The sequence below is a fragment of the Stomoxys calcitrans genome, chromosome 1, assembly GCF_963082655.1.
Source record: "Stomoxys calcitrans chromosome 1, idStoCalc2.1, whole genome shotgun sequence".
NCBI classification, from domain to species: Eukaryota; Metazoa; Arthropoda; class Insecta; order Diptera; family Muscidae; genus Stomoxys; species Stomoxys calcitrans.
The window spans coordinates 24,418,267-24,436,871 of NC_081552.1; the positions used below are offsets into that span (position 1 = coordinate 24,418,267).

General features: G+C 41.1%; 2 protein-coding genes across 4 annotated transcripts; both read right to left on the reverse strand.

The window, feature by feature from the left end:
* Positions 1 to 3,327: 3,327 nt before the first annotated feature.
* On the reverse strand, positions 3,328 to 4,792 carry LOC106082084 (small ribosomal subunit protein mS31). The gene is made up of 2 exons (XM_013244406.2): positions 4,645 to 4,792; positions 3,328 to 4,586 (listed from the first exon to the last, which is right to left on the reverse strand). Exons 1-2 carry the CDS (start codon positions 4,680 to 4,682, stop codon positions 3,455 to 3,457), a joined length of 1,170 nt encoding a protein of 389 aa, XP_013099860.2. The 5' UTR covers positions 4,683 to 4,792; the 3' UTR covers positions 3,328 to 3,454.
* Positions 4,793 to 7,624: 2,832 nt separating this feature from the next.
* On the reverse strand, positions 7,625 to 16,750 carry LOC106082111 (E3 ubiquitin-protein ligase mind-bomb). Of its 3 annotated transcripts, XM_059370637.1 has the most exons (8): positions 16,715 to 16,750; positions 16,540 to 16,646; positions 10,842 to 11,402; positions 10,117 to 10,785; positions 8,635 to 10,053; positions 8,298 to 8,567; positions 7,967 to 8,239; positions 7,625 to 7,885 (listed from the first exon to the last, which is right to left on the reverse strand). In XM_059370637.1, exons 3-8 carry the CDS (start codon positions 11,238 to 11,240, stop codon positions 7,745 to 7,747), a joined length of 3,171 nt encoding a protein of 1,056 aa, XP_059226620.1. In that variant the 5' UTR covers positions 11,241 to 11,402; positions 16,540 to 16,646; positions 16,715 to 16,750; the 3' UTR covers positions 7,625 to 7,744. The 3 variants fall into 3 exon arrangements, with proteins under 3 accessions (XP_059226620.1, XP_059226621.1, XP_013099901.1); XM_059370638.1 differs by lacking the exon at positions 16,715 to 16,750 and having other exon boundaries at positions 16,540 to 16,683; XM_013244447.2 differs by lacking the exons at positions 16,540 to 16,646; positions 16,715 to 16,750 and adding an exon at positions 14,383 to 15,397.
* Between the last annotated feature and the right edge of the window lie 1,855 nt (positions 16,751 to 18,605).

Consider the following 18,605-nt stretch of genomic DNA (forward strand, 5'->3'; position numbering starts at 1 on the left):
AGATGAAAAAACAAGTTACAGCGAAACGAACAGTGGTCAGCAATTTTTTCTCTTTTTTTTATGTGGAGTTTCAACGCGAAAGCCGAGTATAGTATCAACCTTTAAGCAACAAACCAGTCAAGGCGGATTTAAAAAGGTGGTCTGACGCAAACATCTGTTAACAGCCGGCCAGCTTTGACGGTATTAAGATGTTAGATTTTTGTTTGCATTCTCTTTCTTGTCATCTTTCTCTTCTCCGCTCCGCTCATACATACACACACGCACACAAACAATTAAAGGTGGTCTCATTTGTATAACAAACTCAAATCATACGGTGCAATCCGCCATCAAGCTGTTCGACGTTTTGCCAACACACACAAAGAAATTTTGTGTGTGTGTGTGTGTATACGTGTGCGTACATGAGGAGAGAATATGCTAGAAAGAAGAGACAACAAAGAGAAGGTAAGCAAAAATCTGACATCTTAATACCGTCAAATCTGGCCGGCTGTTAACAGCTGTTCGCGTGAGACCACCATTTTAAATCCGCCTTGGTTGGGGATAAATTTTTTTATTGTGCTAATGACATTACCTCCTAATTGTACCATGCGTCAAAATTAAACTTGTTTTACTTTTGCAAGTTCCTTTGTTGCTATTTGTTTGCACAGTTGTCTTTTTAACGCTAAACTCCTTAACGCGATCAAGGCCAAAACAGAATGAGCGCGTTGAGTTTTATTTTTGAGCGTTGTGTTGAAAAATGCAACTTGGCAAACAATGCCCACAAAAGCATCGCGCAAAAATTAAAATCTTTTAACGTTGACGCCTAAAAAACTACTTCACGTATGGCAACACAGTATGACGCTCATTTTCAGTCGTCAAAGTTGAAAAATTTAAGTCACTCAAGAATTGCTGCGATAGGGGTATCCATTAGTCGGTTGATGATTTGCGTCTGTTTCCAGTGGAGCGGCAGATCTAGAGCCCGGAAGTAGACTTAGAATGGACTCCGAAGATCCAACAGCTGCGGTTTTGGTATCAGGCCGTATCACGCTGTCTGCTACTGAAACCTCGACTGGTGGAGCGACTGCTCCACTAGCCGACAGACGACTGGTCAGCAGTGGCTTTTGAGTCTTAAGGACAAGACCGAACCTAATCTTTCTTTGCATGGCTATAATTTGCCTAGGCCATCGGCCTGTCCCGGCAAACCAACACACTCTTTATGTGGATGGAATTAAATCTGCATCCTATGCCTAAAAGAACTAAGGAGAACAATAGTTAGATAGGTCCAAGATCCTTTGCTAATGCCGCTCGGGACAGTTTGGTGATGGCAGTGGGATAATCAGTGGACTGTCATCAGCATACTCCGATGTCCTTGCGGAATTTTGTGACATTGCAGGGTGGTATCAGGGCCGATACAGACTAATTGCCTTCGGGGATCAACGCTCGATTGAAGTGTATCGTTGTGCGCTGAAAAAGATTGGTGAGATTTGGCCAGGTACAGCACTAGATTGATTTATTCAAGAAGGAAGATATTCCTTTTCAAGCAATGGCGCTTGCTTGGATACCAAGTTTTCCCTCAGATCATGAATCGACTGCATGATTGGTAGATTGGATGAGGCTGATGGTGACCGGAGACATGCAGTATTCGTATTAAACTCCGGCTCTATCGCAGACCTCAACAAATCTGAAAGGGTTGTATCCTACGGATTCAACAAATTGAAACTGAAGGTCTATAGAAGCGGTGGGGTTGGGCCTAAGGAACTATAGACCACATCGCTAAAGTCTGACGGATTGAACCCTGCCACCATCGGGACATGGGGGGATGGTATCGAAACGGGACCCGACAAGCCCTGTGAGGGTGGGTTATCCAGTTGGACTGGGCTCAAGATGTGCGCCAGCGGGAAAGCACGGAACTCAAAAAGTACTTCGACAGCAGCAGCTAGTGAAGGATCTAGGGAGGAATCGTCCACACTGCAAGTGTCCTAAAAGATGCAGGAAGCTCTACGTCCAACAGCAAAGTGGCCTACCGAAAGTGGTCTAGGTATTAATCCGTGCAAGACAGAAGTAGTTCTTTTCAGCAGGAGATAAATATTGCCAACAGTGGCACCTGTCTCCTTGGGAGGAGAGACTATTCCATTTACAGAAAGCGCATAATACCTGGGTGTTTTGCTGGACAGGAAATAGAACTTCAAATCCAACATTACGGAAAGGGCAAGAAAGGCAACTCTTGCCCTTAACACCTGGAAGAGATCCATTGGCAAAAGATGGGGTTTAGACCCCGTGTCATGCATTGGGTATGTACTGCAGTTGGCAGACCTATAATGCTATATGGTGTTGTGGCCTGTGGACGGCGCTTCAAAAGTCCACCTATTGCTCAAAATGTATCCGGATCCAAAGAATGGCCTGTTTGTGCATCACGCACTGAGAACAACACCATCTGATGTTTAATGCTTCATCTTATGCCTCTAGACATTGTGGCTAGACAAATTGCAGCGATCACTGCCGTGAGGTTAAGGGAGCTGTCTCATTGGTCATGTGGCGGCTACGGATACTGTGTTATACTTGATACAATATCCGATGTTCCAGGCAGTGTAGGTTACTCCCTTCCTGAGCCGCTTTTTGATAAAAAGTACTGTGCCACTATTCCTAATAGAACCGATTGCAACTACGATATCCCTGGTAACAGAAGTTGCATAGTTTCTATACGGATGGTTCCAAACTAAAGGACCTGGTGGGACCATGGTTGAGTCGTTAGATTTATTATCCGCCCATGTAGAGAATAACGCTTTCTGTGAAAAACGAACCTGGCTCTGAGATGTTCTACAATATATTGTGGCTAGTTGAGGAATATACGTTTTATTTTATCAAGACATAAATTGGGCATATAACATGATTGCATTGACTTTCAGATCCACTTTTGGCAGATTTTTCGGCGGAACTCATTTTTATAAGCAATTCTCTGTTTGTTTAAAAATGCATAAAAGCCATAACTTATATACATATTTATTGATATCAAATTTTAGAATTTTAATTGCTGTGTTCAGCTACTTCAAATTGTTGAAGCTATTAGAGTAGTCAATCATTCACCAATAGTGTTTTTTGTGTAAATTCGTATCTTGTTCCATGTAATTTATAATTAAAATTATTATGGTATTTTCATTGAAGTTGTTTCAACTGAGTAGTCATTCATTATTATTTATTTATACTTAGGAAAAAATTGTTTTATATAACATTTTAACCTTAATGTAGTCCATTAGACATCAAACAGAAAAAAATTGAAGACGTCGGGGAACCAGATAATATAGTGCAACTCTTTATATATCAAAACCATATTATTAAAAAACAACAAAAATCTTAAAAATTCACAAATTTGAAATTGTATTGTATATTACATTTTTTTAATAGTTGTTGGCTTCTTCTACAATCGTTAAAATTTTCCTTTTCGACTCATGTTACAAAAACAAAAACTTAGCATTTAATTTTAGGCCTCCACTTGTGGTTTAACTTTAACATTTTTCTTCTGCTTCTTCTCTTCAGCCATAAGATCTTTTAGAATATCCTTTTTAGCTTCAAAATAATCGCGATACCAAAGGATGTGCTCCTTCTTTTCCCTAGCTGTAATAAAAGGATTTTTAGACAGACCCACGCATACCAACTCCATGAAATGCCTTATGGGACCGCGATTGGGACACCAGCCTTCCAAATGTTGTTCCAAGAAAATGTGTTCCGAAAAATCCACGTCCTTTTCATCCAACCAGTCCTGTTCGTTGTCAATGGGGAATCGCCATACCTTACCCTGTTCCGTCCACAAAGCCAATTTTTCGTAATAGTTTGAGGGTGGATGGCTAACCTGTATTTTTAGCGATTGCTCATGAAGATGTCCCCAAGTGGGTAACAAGTCAGTGGAATCCTTAAGATGTGTGATATCAGTAAATATGCCTAAAGGTTCGCCACCAAATAGATTGACACTACCAGTATAGGTGGCAGCCTCGCGGCTACGTTGCATGGGTCGCCTTTCACTGAAGCCATCTTTACGATATTGTTGCTTTTGACTACCTTTGGCAGCAATTGAACGGCGAACATATTCACTACGTGAAGGTGGGGAGTCTTTTGAAGATTGGCGGCGATCAATTTTCATGCCCACTATCAACTCACTCAAACTAATGTCCGCTTCCGAAGCAGAAGTCTCTGACGTCGGCGACTTTTCAGAGTCTGCAGGTGCTGTTATCTTTTTGCCCAAAAGTTTAGTTAATAATTCAGACTCGGTTTGTTGTTTGTTTTCTTCACCCAGCATGGATGCCACACGTTTCGCAGCGCTAAAAATATCTTTGGATTCAGCTTGTTGTTTCAATTGCAACTTCTTTTTCTTATTAGCTTCGCCGGGACGAGGCACAACATCAATATTTTTATTCAAACTCAGCTGATCATCGGTTTGCATGGAAGCCAACAGGCGATTCAACTTGGAAGAGGCAGATTCCTCCGCCGTAGGGGTTGTAGCGTCAGGTGCTTTTGGCTTTTTTGTCTTAGATTTCTTGTGATCTTTTTCATCATCGGAGGAATCGTAGTCGCGGCTATAGTTTCTTATGCCTGCCAAGAAACGTGAAGTCACACCTCTGCAAACAAAATTGCTTGTTTCACTTTTTGCGCAAAAACATCAGATTAAAAACCTACCTAAGGAATAGCTCTTTCGTTTTTCGAATATTTAACATATTTAAATATTACTTTTTATTGAAAGTTATTAAATTTTTGCCAAAGTTCGCTTCCAGTTACATGAGCAAGAATATCAAAGACTTATCTGTTGTTTGGCGGCGTTAATGTTTTTCTGTTGACGACTTAGAGGTAGTGGTAAAACAGCTGTTGCCAAAACATAACGAATATTAGATATGTACGCCAACATTGCAATAAAAATTGGGAGGTTAGTTCACATTAACCACTAAATGCGGATATATGGCCTTTTCAAGATTTAAGTGCTAAATCCTGGGTTTTTTTCCGGGTATTACCATACAAAAATAAATCCCATTTTTGCAGGATTTATTTTTAATCCCAAATAAACCCAATTTAATGGCTGAATAATTGATAAAAGTACCAAAATATGCAACTGTGTATGGATGTGTGCGATATGCACATTTATGTATACGCATGAAAGCTTGGGTATGTCAGTTAAATCCCAAAAAAAAACGGGCAAAGCCAGGAAAAAACACAGGATTTTACATTAAAATCTCGAAAATGCCATATATGGGTTAATCCTTAACCCTAACCCTTATAGGGTTAATCCTTACAATCTTCCAGCTGTTTGGAAATGTGGAGATCATGGTTATTTTGTTAACCAAAAAAGAAGAATATAGGAAATAAATGGGAAAATTTTCTTAAAAAAATCCATCGGGAACCCGTCACACTCAGCGACATTAGATTTAACTGACATAAAAGCATCAAATAATTCACCGGGAGCAATGCTGCTAAAAGAAAAGCCGTCATTAACAGCGAAACGCAGAAATTCCAACACATCGTCTTGTACATCAGATTGGTTGTCTACAAATGAACGATTCAGCTCATTGAGTACCCTGGGAGAGTTGCCAGTAGAAACTGAGGAACTGGTCATGAGAAGTCTAATTATCTCTAATGACTTTCCACAAATCCTTAGAAGTACTACAACAGAGCATGATGCACATTCTTCTTAATCCTTCTTTTCACTGTCTTAGCGCGGTTCCTCAGTTTGCAGTATGCTCTCCAGTTATCATCGCTTCTATCTCGAAAAAACCTTTATAAGCCAAATCCGCCATTGACTGCTGAAACTTGATCTCAGCACACTTGATCCAATTTTTCGAATCGTATTGTTTCACAAACATCTTCTTCTTAAAAACGGAATAACTCCTGTCTAAACCGCACTCTAATAACTCAAGTTGATCATTAACATTAGTAGTCGAAAACATTCGTTCAAGACCAGCTGAAGCCACCTTTTCAAGCAACTCTGGTTCACTGAATCTGTTGTAATAAAAAAACTCGTAAAATTCATCATTTCTCCCCACGGAGATGTTGAGAGAGATATATACAAATGTATGCCTTGATATATTAGGGCTAATAACTTGGCCGGTACGGCACAAATATTGTGGTTGTGACAGCAAAAAGTAATCAATCAACGAGGAAGATTGATGGAAAACATTAAAATGAATCGGGAGCTGTTATGGGAAACAGACACTCCCCTACTGTTGCAGGACTGCCTTATGGTAGCAGCGACGGCGGGATCAAAAAGATTTCTATTGAAATCTCCCACTATCTCAATATTCCTGTATCGAGGAAGAAGGTCGGATATTTCATGTTTGAAAGAATCGAAATTGCCATTCGGTAGGTAAACTACACCTACTAAAATAACCTCAATAAATAAACTTTCTGCCGCTCCATAATTCGACCACGAGTAAACGACCTTATATTTCAATTTCTTTGAAATAAGCAAGGCCACACCCCCTCCCCTTTTGTCTGAGCGATTGGTGACAAAAACCACACTTAAACACCGTTTACGCTGTTCCTTAAATCCGGATTTAATGGCCTTAAATTAGGATTTAATGAGCAGTGTAAACGGGGTTTAACCCCGATACGTGGCCCACAAAAAACGCAACTTATAAACATCATACCAAGGGGTCGTATGAAAAACTGTCTCGTCCGGACTGGGTAATGCTCATTTGAAGTTTTTAGATTTTGTTGGAATTTTATTATTTAGCGATGGCGGGATCAAAAAGATTTCTATTGAAATCTCCCACTATCACAATATTCCTGTATCGGGGAAGAAGGTCGGATATTTCATGTTTGAAAGAATCGAAATTTGCCATTCGGTAGGTAAACTACACCTTCTAAAATAACCTCAATAAATAAACTTTCTACCGCTCCATAATTCGAGCACGAGTAAACGACCTTGTATTTCAATTTCTTTGAAATAAGCAAGGCCACACCCCTCCCCTTCTGTCAGAGCGATTGTTCCAACAAACTTTAGTTTCATTTATTTATAGATAACAAGAACAGAAATATTTTAAAAAAATCGACCCTTAAAGCATCCCTGTAAGTCTTTTAAAAATGTAGTTTTATCGCTAAGCCATCACCGAATAATAGGTTATGCTGTATTAGTAACCTCGGTGACAAAAACCACACTTACACACCGTTTACGCTGTTCCTTAAATCCGGATTTAATGGCCTTAAATTAGGATTTAATGAGCAGTGTAAACGGGGTTTAACCCCGATACGTGGCCCACAAAAAACGTAACTTATAAACATTATACCAAGGGTCCGTATGAAAAACTGTCTCGTCCGGACTGGGTAATGCTCATTTGAAGTTTTTTAGATTTTGTTTGAATTTTATTGTAACCGTAAAATAAAAAAATATATAATTGTGAATATTTCGAGTAAATATTAATGCTAGAATATATATTTTTGTATTTTGTGTGTATAGTTTAATATAAATTATAAAAAATAGAGAGAAAGAACGCATTACCTAAGGAAGTAAAAAAAATAAGAGCTTTTAGCAAGTTATTAAAAAGAGAGCCTTGTAGATGAGCGGAATATAAAAATGTCGATATATATTCCTGCTACTAATAGACTCAAAAGTAAATTTAAAAAAAAATTCCACATAATATTTGAGAAAATGTTAAAAAATAGTAAAGGGTATCTTGCAACTTAAAATTTCATTAAGAGTACTAATAAAGGTTAAACAAAACTTGTTTATAAGGCAGGTTATTTAAAGGAATTGGTTGGTGTTGAGTAATAGGGAATTATATATGGCATTCTAAAATAATAAAATGCGTTTTTCCACCGTCTTGCGGCAAATGGGACAACCATCGATTTGGTCACCACAGTTCTGACAGGTGCCGTGGCCACAAAGGAAAACCATATTTTTCATACGATCAAAGCACACTGGACACATTGTCTGCAAAGAAAATGAACAAAAAACAATATATATACCACAGACATTAAAGCCATCATCAGCTTGAGATGATAAAATACTCACTTGTTCTTTTATGTCCTGCAGTTGCTGCTTAAGCTTTTGTACATCGTCCACTTGGAAATTGTTGACATTTGATGGCGCCAATAGAACGCTGTTAGCAGTGTTGTTAGCAGTCAGTATGTTGTTTTGGGCCTGAACATGATTGTTATTACCATTGGGTGTGGTGGTCACAGTATTGTTCATGGCCACTCCATGACCTGAAGTGTTAATGCCACAACCACTAACCAACATTCCTTGGGGTTTTTCGTTCTCATTGTGGGCATTGGGATTTTGAACCTGAAATATGAATGTCTTTTCTTTAGTCCTATAACTAGGGCTTATAAATTTTAAATACCTTTTCAATGCTACTCTCACCACCACAACATAAAGAATACGGCATCATCTCATCAATTTGTGTACGGCATAATACACATTTTTTCATTAGACTGGAGCAATTGGAACAGGCTACCATGTGACCGCAAGGCTTGAAGAACACCGAAGCCCTGCGATCGGAGCAAACCAGGCATTCATCGATTTTCTCTCGCGAGGCCACAGTTTCACGGCATATAAGGCATTTCTTAACCCGCGGAGCACAATTATCGCAACAACATACATGGCCACAAGGCTGTAAAAGAATTTTTTTTTTAATATCTTTCTTTTTATAGATAGTTGCAGATGATATTGCGGCTTACCTTAAATACCGTATCCCTCTTGAAATCCGAACAAAGGAAGCATTCTTCGAGACTTGAAACATTGTTTGTTGCTTCTAGTTTTGAGGAAGTTTCTAAGGTCAGAGATTGAGATAAATCTTGCGACAGCGTATTCAAGGCAGCACTGCTTGAACCCGATGCTGCCATTGGTAAGTTGCTGGATGATGCATGTAACCCAATGGTGTCTATGACCGATAAAGGTCGGGAGCAAACAACAGCGGCCGCTGCAGGATTTGCTGCCAGAGCACGTGCTCTTGAGGTGCTACCGGCCACATTGCCCGGTAATTCGGAGTCATCAGTTTTACGTTCGTTGTAGCATTTAACCAAAGTTTTGCAGAGATTTGGATCAGGACATAAGTCCAAAGGTGTTTGCAGTTTGCGATTCTTTAAAGTCAAATCCGCTCCATTAGCTGCCAGGAAACATGCTATAGATGCCGAAGCTTTCTTATTATTGGGATTGCGTAGGCCCATTAATAGTTTGCCAAAACCTTCCGCATCCTGCAATTGCTTGAGTTGGGATAGTGTATGATGTCTCAAGGCTTCATGCAAGGGAGTGTCACCATCTTTGTCGGGAATATTTAAATTGGCGCCCTCTTGTACAAGAAGTTTAACTATTTGTACATGTTGTCTTTCTACTGCCAAGTGTAAAGCGGTTTGCAAATTAACATTTTGCCTGTCCATGTTGGCTTTTCCACTATGGACCAAAAGTTCTGCAATTTCAACATGGTTATTCAAAGCTGCCAGGTGCAAAGCAGTGTAGCCATCATCTTTCTTCTCTTCCACAATCCAAGGGCGATTGGTTTTGGTAAGCAATATTTTCATAGCACTAGGATTTCCTTTCAGTGAGGCATGGTGCAAAGCGTTGAAGCCATTGTTATTAGTCAAAGTTATGTCTGCCCCATAGTCGAGCAATAAACTTAACATTTCATCGTGTTCCTTGGAGATAGCATCGTGCAATGGCGTATCCCCTTCGGAATCTTGCAAACTAGGATGACAGCCTAAACTAAGTAAAGTCTTAACCACATTTAGGTGACCCTTGTTCACGGCAATATGTAAAGCCGTTTGTCGCCGTTTATTGCGAGCATTAAGATCGGCTCCTGCTTTAGAGAGAAGTTCAATTACAGCAGGTTCGTCGCCAAAAGCTGCATGATGTACAGCACGGTCGCCGTCTTTATCTTCGATTTCCACATCAACATTGTGACGCAAGAGAACTTGAATAACCTCAATGTGGCCATTTTGGCTTGCTGCCTGCAATGCGGTGTGACCGGCAAAAACACCATTAACGTCGGCAATAGTACTCACACTGGACGAAGAGCCACTGGTGCCTGCAGCTTGAGTATTAACAGAAGATGCACTGCTTGAGGCTTGTAGGGCTCCAGTGAGATACTCCTCGCAACGGGCCTGAAATACAAAAAAAAGTCTTTGCTTATCTCAAGCCATAAACATAATCATTTCAATACTTACGGCATAACCATTGGCGGCTGCTTTAACAAACTCCTCAGTGGCATCACCCGATACACTGGGCTCAAATAATTTCTTCAATATTGCCGACAAGCGTTCTCCGCTTGATATAACTGGCACACAGCTACCATCCGTATTGGCCGAGGCGATTTTTGTCACCGCTAAAGGATTATAAGTCCATGAAGTATTGCCCACCTCTATTTTTAAATCATTGTCATGGTAAACTTGTTGCACTCTTCCCACTTTGCCTAATGTTAATTGCATAGCATCGGCCCATTCACCATGGCCGCGTTGCAGCTGCTTTATGCTCTCCACATCGGAACAGATTTTAACGATATCACCCACCTGAAATTCTGGTGGAGCCGTTGTCTGTGAAGACACCTTTGTGAGTACAGCGGGATTAAAAGTCCAACGATTGCCTGAATTATAGCCAACTACAATGTCGTGATCTTCATCGATACCCACAACTAAACCAACATTATTAAGACATTCAAACATGCCATCAGTCCAACCGCCATGGCCATGCTGCAAAGACTGCACAATTTCTAGATCCAAATCGACAGTGACCTTATCACCTAACTGAAAACCGTGGGGTCCTTTGCCAGGGCCATTTTCACCCAGCAAAGGCAAGTGGTCACGATAGACCGTGTTACCCTTTGCATCATTGACAACCTAAACAAAAAAGGGGGGAGTTAAGCGAATATTTTTTTTTTTAATTTTTTACTTGCCTTTAAATCGGCCATTCCTTCGAAACCAACACGATATAAATTCTTTGCCCCATTATCCCATACTACATAGGCTGCCGAACGTGGTGAAGCAGAAGACCAATCTTGTACCTCATTCACTTTACCACGTCTGCCCACACCACCATCTTGGTCTTCCCACTGCCAGTCTACACCACGTACAACACGGGCACCTGGAAAAATGCCACGTACCGCTACCTTCTTCGATTTACGTCTTGGTTCCAACATGGTACGCTCTCCTCCGGGTGTGGCAATACGATAAAATCTATGTCTAAGATGATGTTTATCACCTTGATAACAAATTGAGCACAAATCATAGTTGACACATTCCGCACATTTCCATCGAATTCCAAAGATTGGCTGTTGACGGCACGTATCACACATGGTGCCATCATGCTTAATGCCAGTGGGTGCACTATCCAAAATGCGTAAATCGTAAGCGCCGGCGCAACGATAATTGGCAGCTGTTCCATTATCCCAGACAACGACGACTTCTTCAGATGATTCAAAATTGCGTACAGTACCAACATGGCCTTCTCCACCGTCCTAAAGAGAGATGAATATGTAAATTAAAAAGGATTAACCAGAATTGTTTCAAACTTTTGGCTGTGAAAAATTCCTGAAATAGATCACAGATACGCTGTGCAAGCCATAATGGAAGCCAATTTGTTGAACACTGTTTATCTGCCCAGTCAATGCTGCTCGACTTAACAGCAGAAGCATTGGGTCGCACCCCAACATTGATGCAGAGTTGGTATGTCGGGATTGAACACATCGTACTGTTACAATAACAATAAGGCTAGTTATTGGCACCTTTAAATAACCCTATGGCTGTAACGTTACCCTGCCGTTCGGTCCTTTGGACCGGAACGAGCTTGCTAACCTATAGGTGGCTACAACAACAACAACAGAGCGAGTTTGTAAAATATCCACCAAGATATTGTAGACCAGAATGATGTAACAAACTAAACTCGTATCTTTCGAGGTTAGTCAATACTCTCTCCGATAACCGTCCTGCATGCAAATCAGACCCCACGACACCAACAAAATCAACTACATATTACATGCCGGGCAATATGAACAAATGTAACTGCAAAGTGCCAATGATACTCAGGATGGCAAAGCGAGTTAATGGCGCCATCAAATAACTAATGACGAACATCAGCGTCTGTTCCCAGGTTAGGGGCGGCTGGAGTCGAGTGTCGGATCCTGGAGCAAGCGGCTGCCACAACGAGGGATACATGTGCAATACCACAAAACCCATGCGGTTGGGGCGATGGGCCACCCGCCCCAGAAAACTATGAGAAACAAAGGAATTATAAAAACTAAAAAAACATGGTAGTTTGCAGCACCAGATTTCAACATAAAAATATTCACAAAGCCAAACGATCTGACACTGCACAGAAGCTCGAAAAGCTGCAAACACAACAGATGACAGCGGCATACTCCACTCGACTGACCCAACTGCTTGATGAAAGCACTCCTTGTTCCGATACAATAATACATGATATAATGGCGCAGTGGCAAACTATTGCCCACTCCATGGGAAAATGCCGCGAAATCCGTATTTGGGTACCGGAAGCCTCCACCAAGAAACCCATGGTACGACCAAGAGTGTCGAGATGCTACTGAAGCCAAAAATGCAGTATAGAGAGCAATCCTGCAATCAGTAGTAACGCACCAGATGAAGGAGAGGTATCTGGAGAAAAGAAGAGAAGAGAAACGTCTATTCCGCAGAAAGAAAAAGCAAATGGAAAGACGTGAGTGTGAGCGAATTGAAATGTTCGGGAGTCAGAATGAATTTCGGAAATTATACCAAAGAATTATACATTAAACCGATGGCTTTGGTGCAGCAGTCGCCGACGGGTTACACGCTGAACTATTTAAAACCGGAGGCGACACGCTGATAAGACCCAATAATTGGAACCTCAGCATTCTATGTCCCGTACACAAGAAAGGAGACAAGACGCAATGTGCCAACTACAGTGGAACAAGTCTCCTCATCGCATACAAGATACTCTCGAGCGTACTGAACAAAATTAAAACCTAAAGTCAATGAGATAATTGGGCCCTATCAGCGCGACTTTAGACCTGATAAATCCACCCTGGACCAGATATTAACACTGCGTCAAATACTGGAAAATACCCAAGGAAGACAAATCCACACTTACCATCTCTTTGTTGACTACAGCCGCTTTCGATACCCCTTTACGTTCAAAGGTATTTCAAGCCATGTCTGAGTTTGGTATCCCTGCAAAATTAATAAGACTGCAGGATGACACTTGCTGATACTCGCTCCTATGTAAGAATAGGAAAGAATCTCTCGGAACTATTCAACACCAAACGAGACAGCTTATCGTGCGATCTCTTTAATATCCTGCTGGAGAAGATTATAAGGTATGCAGATGTGAATAGATATGGCACACTAATCACAAGAGAACACATGCTACTCGCCCATGCTGACGACATCGACATCATAGGTCGCTCACCGGAAGTAGTAACTGCAGCCTTTGAAAAATCGTAAGAGAGTCAGTAAAAATGGGTCTGGTTGTAAATGGAGATAATACGAAATGGATTGTTTCAACTCCCAAAACGCCTTGTACAACCGAGCAGATAAAGAAAATGGAGAAAGTTGGGAACCACAACTTTGAGATAGTCAGCAACTTTATCTACATCGGGACCCCTGTAACCGAAAAGAATGACACCAGTCTTGAGATAAAGCAAAGAATAATACTGGCAAACAGATGCTACTTTGGGTTAAGTGAGCAGTTTAAAAAAAAGGTCACCTCTCGAAAGAGGAAGATTACGCGATACAAGACACAGATACTACCCGTGTTGTTATGAACCACGAGCTGTATGCAGACGATAGCATAGTTACACTCATCATAATACAACGGCTGCGTTGGCTAGGTCATGTTGTTAGAATGGATGAAAAAGCTCCAGCAAAGAAGTCTTTTGAAGGCAAACATGGTGGTACACGCAAACCGGGAAGACCAAAAGCCCGATCAATCCCATGGCAGCCGGTTGTATGTACCGGATTCACCCGATGAATTCCTTCATCGGCAAGGGCCTCAGTGTACCACACACTGCTACTACAACAACAATCAAAAGCCCGATGGAAAAATCAAGTCGTGGGAGACACCTCGAAACTTGGTGTAAGAGATTTTAGAATGACCGCAAAAGATAGAGGCGCTTGGAACGTTTTTCTACATTCGACTAGTGGTAAAAATGTTCTGTCATAGACAATTAAAGTATGTATGTAAGTAAAGATCTGGGAAATAATCAATCTGTAGACATGCAGTGATCGTGGCTACAACAACAACGGAGTCCACTCTTTAATGTTTTTATATATGTATGTACATATGCATAATATTAAGATTCCTAAACAGTGAGTAATAATGAATTCAATTACTTTCAATCAACCAAACACTATTGCCACACAAGAAAGACAAAGTGTCAAATGAAAGGTTAACGAATATAGGCGCAACAATATGCGTTTGTTTTGTTAACTGGCGATTTCACTTACCTGCTTGCCCCATTTCCAATCGGGTCCACGTATGACTCGGGCACCTACACCTTCAATGGCAAAACGCGACTGGCGATTAACAATACCAGCGCCGCTTGTGCCCCCTGAGCCACCGGCTGCTTGAGCTGTGGCGCCACCCCTTGACGATGGGGCTACGACTGGCCCTGTCGCAGGCCCACCAACTCCACCGACCCCTCCTACTGCACCAGAACTACCGGAAGACGATGCACCTGAAGCACCAGATGGTACTAAAGACGTAGATGGAACTGTGCTTGCATCTTTGCCTGCTGGTGCTGCGCAAGCCATTCAATTTATATTGCACTCTCTTGTTGAACTAAAGTTAGTGGAATGTGTATAAAACAAAAAAAGTGCTATGTATGTATGCGACGTTGTGTGTGTGAGATGGAATATATTGTATTTCACCAAAAAAAAAAATTTGTTTCTTTGTCTTCCCAGCGATATGTAAACAAATTCGCTGTTCTCAATGTTGGTCTCTAATTTTGAAGAAGGCTTTACTTATTCTTGTAAGCTCACGACGAAAATACAAAAGTAAATTATTATTGTTGAAAAGGGAAATCAAGTCTTTTTCTTGTACGATTGCGACGGTTTAGTATTTGGTATTTCTGAATTTGGTACAAACCATGGTTGAATTAAGAAGATTGGCTCACTTGCCCAGCTGATGGAATTGTCCAACTCCAGAGTTGTATCTAAATCTCACTAGAACGTCAAAAAAGTTATTTGGATTTAATTTTTTTTCACACTTTGTTCCTTTTTTCACAATTTAATTGTTTGAATTTATAATTAACACCTTTATAATCTTTTGATTGTGCGGCTGCTGCACATGATAATGCAAACAACAACTAGAATAGGTCTGTTCGCGGACTTTTCCAGTAAAAAATTGCTAGTAAAAATTTGCAGGAGAGCAAGAGCCATTTTACTCTCTTCAAAAAAATTTGCAAGCAAAAGTATGCGAACGACTTCCAGTGAAAATTTTCAGAAAACAGCTGATTCTTGTTTTGGTTGGTTTTTTATTTGCTTACTTGGAAAACAATTTTTTTTTTTAAATAAAAATGCTGGCGATATTTTGAGGTATTTTCCTTAGATAAACGTCAAATTATTGACCCGAGAGTAAAAAGGCTTGAAGGGGAGCCTTTTATGTATCCGTGATCTCCGTGCCGCTGGACAGCCATCACAAACTACCGTGCAATCCCATGGCAGCCGGTTGTACGTACCGCATTTGACCGATGGAGTCTTTCTGTGTACAACACACTGCTACTTCAAACACAACAACAACCGTGCATCCCATGGCAGCCGGTTGTATGTACCGGATTGACCCGATGGAGTTCTTCATCGGCAAGGGCTGCCACCTCAGTGCATAACCCACTGCTACAACAACCGTGCACGAAGCTACAAATGTCATCCGTGGCGCCAAGTCTAGCAAAGCGTTGGTTCCAGACAGAATCTCTACCCTGATGCTGAAGAATCTGAATCTGCCTTGCAACTGTTCTCATCCTATCTGAACACTACTGTAGTACCCGATGTTTGGAACATAGGCAGTCTGATCCCGCTACTGAAACCTGAAAAGGACACGAGCAAGGGGAGTCGTACAGACCGATCAACCTTCTCTCATCAGTAGCCAAGGCACATGAGAGACTACTCCTCCCGTTCCTATCGTTAGGAATTTCAATTCGCCGAGCATCAGCATGCATTTCGAAGGCTGCATAGGACTACAACTGCTTTACATGCCATCACCGTATACAAAAGTACACTTGTAGTGCTGACAAAGATACTTGGACTAACCATCTAATACTTTTGGATATTGTGGCTAGATAAATTGCTACCACTGATGTGAGGCTAAGGGAGATTTCTATTTGCTCATGTGGCGGCTACGGACACTTTGGTATCATTGAAGATATCTGTATCCGTTCACAATTGGCCGAATAATTGGCACTAATTTTTTCTAATCCCACTGTGCGGCACTTGTTTAACGGCCCAGCTAAACCAACTAAATCCCATGGCAACATCTTCCCTCCTTATCATATTCAAAGGAACGGTGTTGGTTTCATCGTAGCTCTCCGATGAGGATGATTCCATCAAAGGGTACAAAGTTTTAATATGTCAAGATTTTCCAAATAATTCCGCAAATTTTGCACTTACCTTCTAAAGACTGGTACTACGTTCTTTTTGGTGGAAAATTTTTCGGAAATTGTTCTTTCGATGGTTTGACAAGGTTACCACATTTGATTTTTTTGGCCAAAATGATGCTATTTACATAAAAAATTTAATATGGCATCAAACAATTTATCAGCTGCTTACGTGCAAGTGTACATACAAATGTGAATGTTCGGGTCATACTGAAATTCATGTATGTGTTATAATTTCAACCAAAACCCACCCTTTCGTAAACAAACAAAAACAATTTAAAAAGAGACAAATGCAGCATCTATTTGAAAAATAATTAGATTTTGTAGTATTTTCACTGTTATAAGTTAAATAAGCACAACTTTCCAAAAGCCTTTGTCAGGATCTTCCACTTTTATTCAAATATTGTTGTTGTAATTGCAGGCAGGTAATTTCGTACAGATTGCTTTAGTTGCTTGATGTGAAAGAAATATTTTTTTTCGAGTATATTTGTTTATATTTAAAAAATACTTTCTTACTTATGTATCCGCTAACACACCTAGAGTAAATACATGTGAGCAACATCACTAACACTAACAAAAACTCATTTACAATCAGAAGTTTGTCGATCGCGTTTATTTCGCGAAGGAAATTACTTGTTGCACAGCGACTGTGGTTATGCTCTCAATGGGCGTCCCGAAATGTAAATTTTCCCTAGATAAAAAAACACATTAACGTCTAGATTCGGAAACTGCACCGCAGTCAGCCAAAAGGCTGCGGTCACCTGGAGGGCATCCCATGTCTACAAGAATTAGGGCGAATAGTCAAGAAGGAAGTTATTCCTTCTCGACCCAATGGCGCATGCTTTGATACCAAAGATTCCCTCAAATCCTGAAGTGATTCTTGGAAGACTACGGGAATGTAGTCCCAATCTTTCAACCACCGACTGGAAGATTAGTAGATTGGGTGAGGCTGATGTTGATGCTGAACGGAGACATGCAGTATTCGTACTATACTCCGGCTGTCTTGCAAACCTCAACAAGTCTGAAGGGGTTGTATCCTACGGATTCAACAATTTGAAACTGAAGGTCTATAGAAGCGGTGGGGTTGGGGAATCAGGAGACGACTCACCATTTGCTGCTGAACACTTGCTTGAGGAACTATCGATCACATCGCTAAAGACTGGTGGATTGCAGGAGACTGAAAATCCGCCTGCCACAATCGAGACGGGAGAGGATGGCATCGAAACAGGACCCGACAAGCCCTGTGTGGGTGGGTCACAAAGTTGGACTGGGCTCAAAGTTCGCGCCAGCGGGGAAGCTCGGAACTCAGAAAGTACTTCGACAGCAGCAGTTAGTGAAGAATCTAAGTAGAAATCGTCCACACCGCAAGCGCGAGTGTCCTGAGAAAGAGTATTTCCACAGCTTTCTCACCTGCCCCTGGATGCGTTCGGAACCTCATCATGACAAGTTCTAACGAATCTTGTGAGGATGAACTCCTGGTGGAGTGGCTAACACAACAGTGGTGGAAGTTCTGAATGCTGACTATGGTCCGGTTTCTACAGATAAATTTCCACCATTGTAAGGCCGCTTCGGCGTCACTAAAGGTCCTCCTGATTGCTGGGGGATTTGACGTGGTTCTTATCCAGGAACCATGGGTGTGTGGAGTATTGGTACGTGGACTAAAAATTCCGGGATTTAAACTTCTCAAGGGTACGGGGAATGGGAGACACAGAATCTGTATTCTTTCAAAGGGTAGTCTAAATGTTTTCTTTTTCCGTCGCTAAGCACTGAAGATTTAGTAGTAGCCAGCTTTGAAATAAACAAGTCTCATTACTGGCTGATATAAATTTCCCGGGAAATTCTCCAACGGATAACGTGGCGCCAGAAGATGTTGTCACTGATATCCATTCGAAATTGTGTCTGAGCCGCCAGGCCCTGATGATGTATCATCGGTTGAATTACAAGCTTTGTCTGATAGACTGGTTCCCTGGCTTAGGGAGATATACTCTGCTTGTATCAGAATGTCATATATACCTGTGGGATGGAGGGATACGAAGGTCTTTTTCATTCCTAAAGCAGGAAAACCCTACCACACGAAGG

Bases quoted from the DNA above. Each gene is read 5' to 3' on its own strand.
- LOC106082084 (XM_013244406.2), bottom strand. From the start codon at position 4,682: ATGTTAAATATTCGAAAAACGAAAGAGCTATTCCTTAG. The intron at 4,587-4,644 runs GTAGGTTTTTAA...TTTTGTTTGCAG, and splicing joins ACGAAAGAGCTATTCCTTAG to AGGTGTGACTTCACGTTTCT.
- LOC106082111 (XM_013244447.2), bottom strand. From the start codon at position 14,688: ATGGCTTGCGCAGCACCAGCAGGCAAAGATGCAAGCACAGTTCCATCT. The intron at 10,054-10,116 runs GTAAGTATTGAA...TTTGTATTTCAG, and splicing joins CAGCCGCCAATGGTTATGCC to GCCCGTTGCGAGGAGTATCT. The intron at 7,886-7,966 runs GTGAGTATTTTA...TTTTCTTTGCAG, and splicing joins TGCAGGACATAAAAGAACAA to ACAATGTGTCCAGTGTGCTT.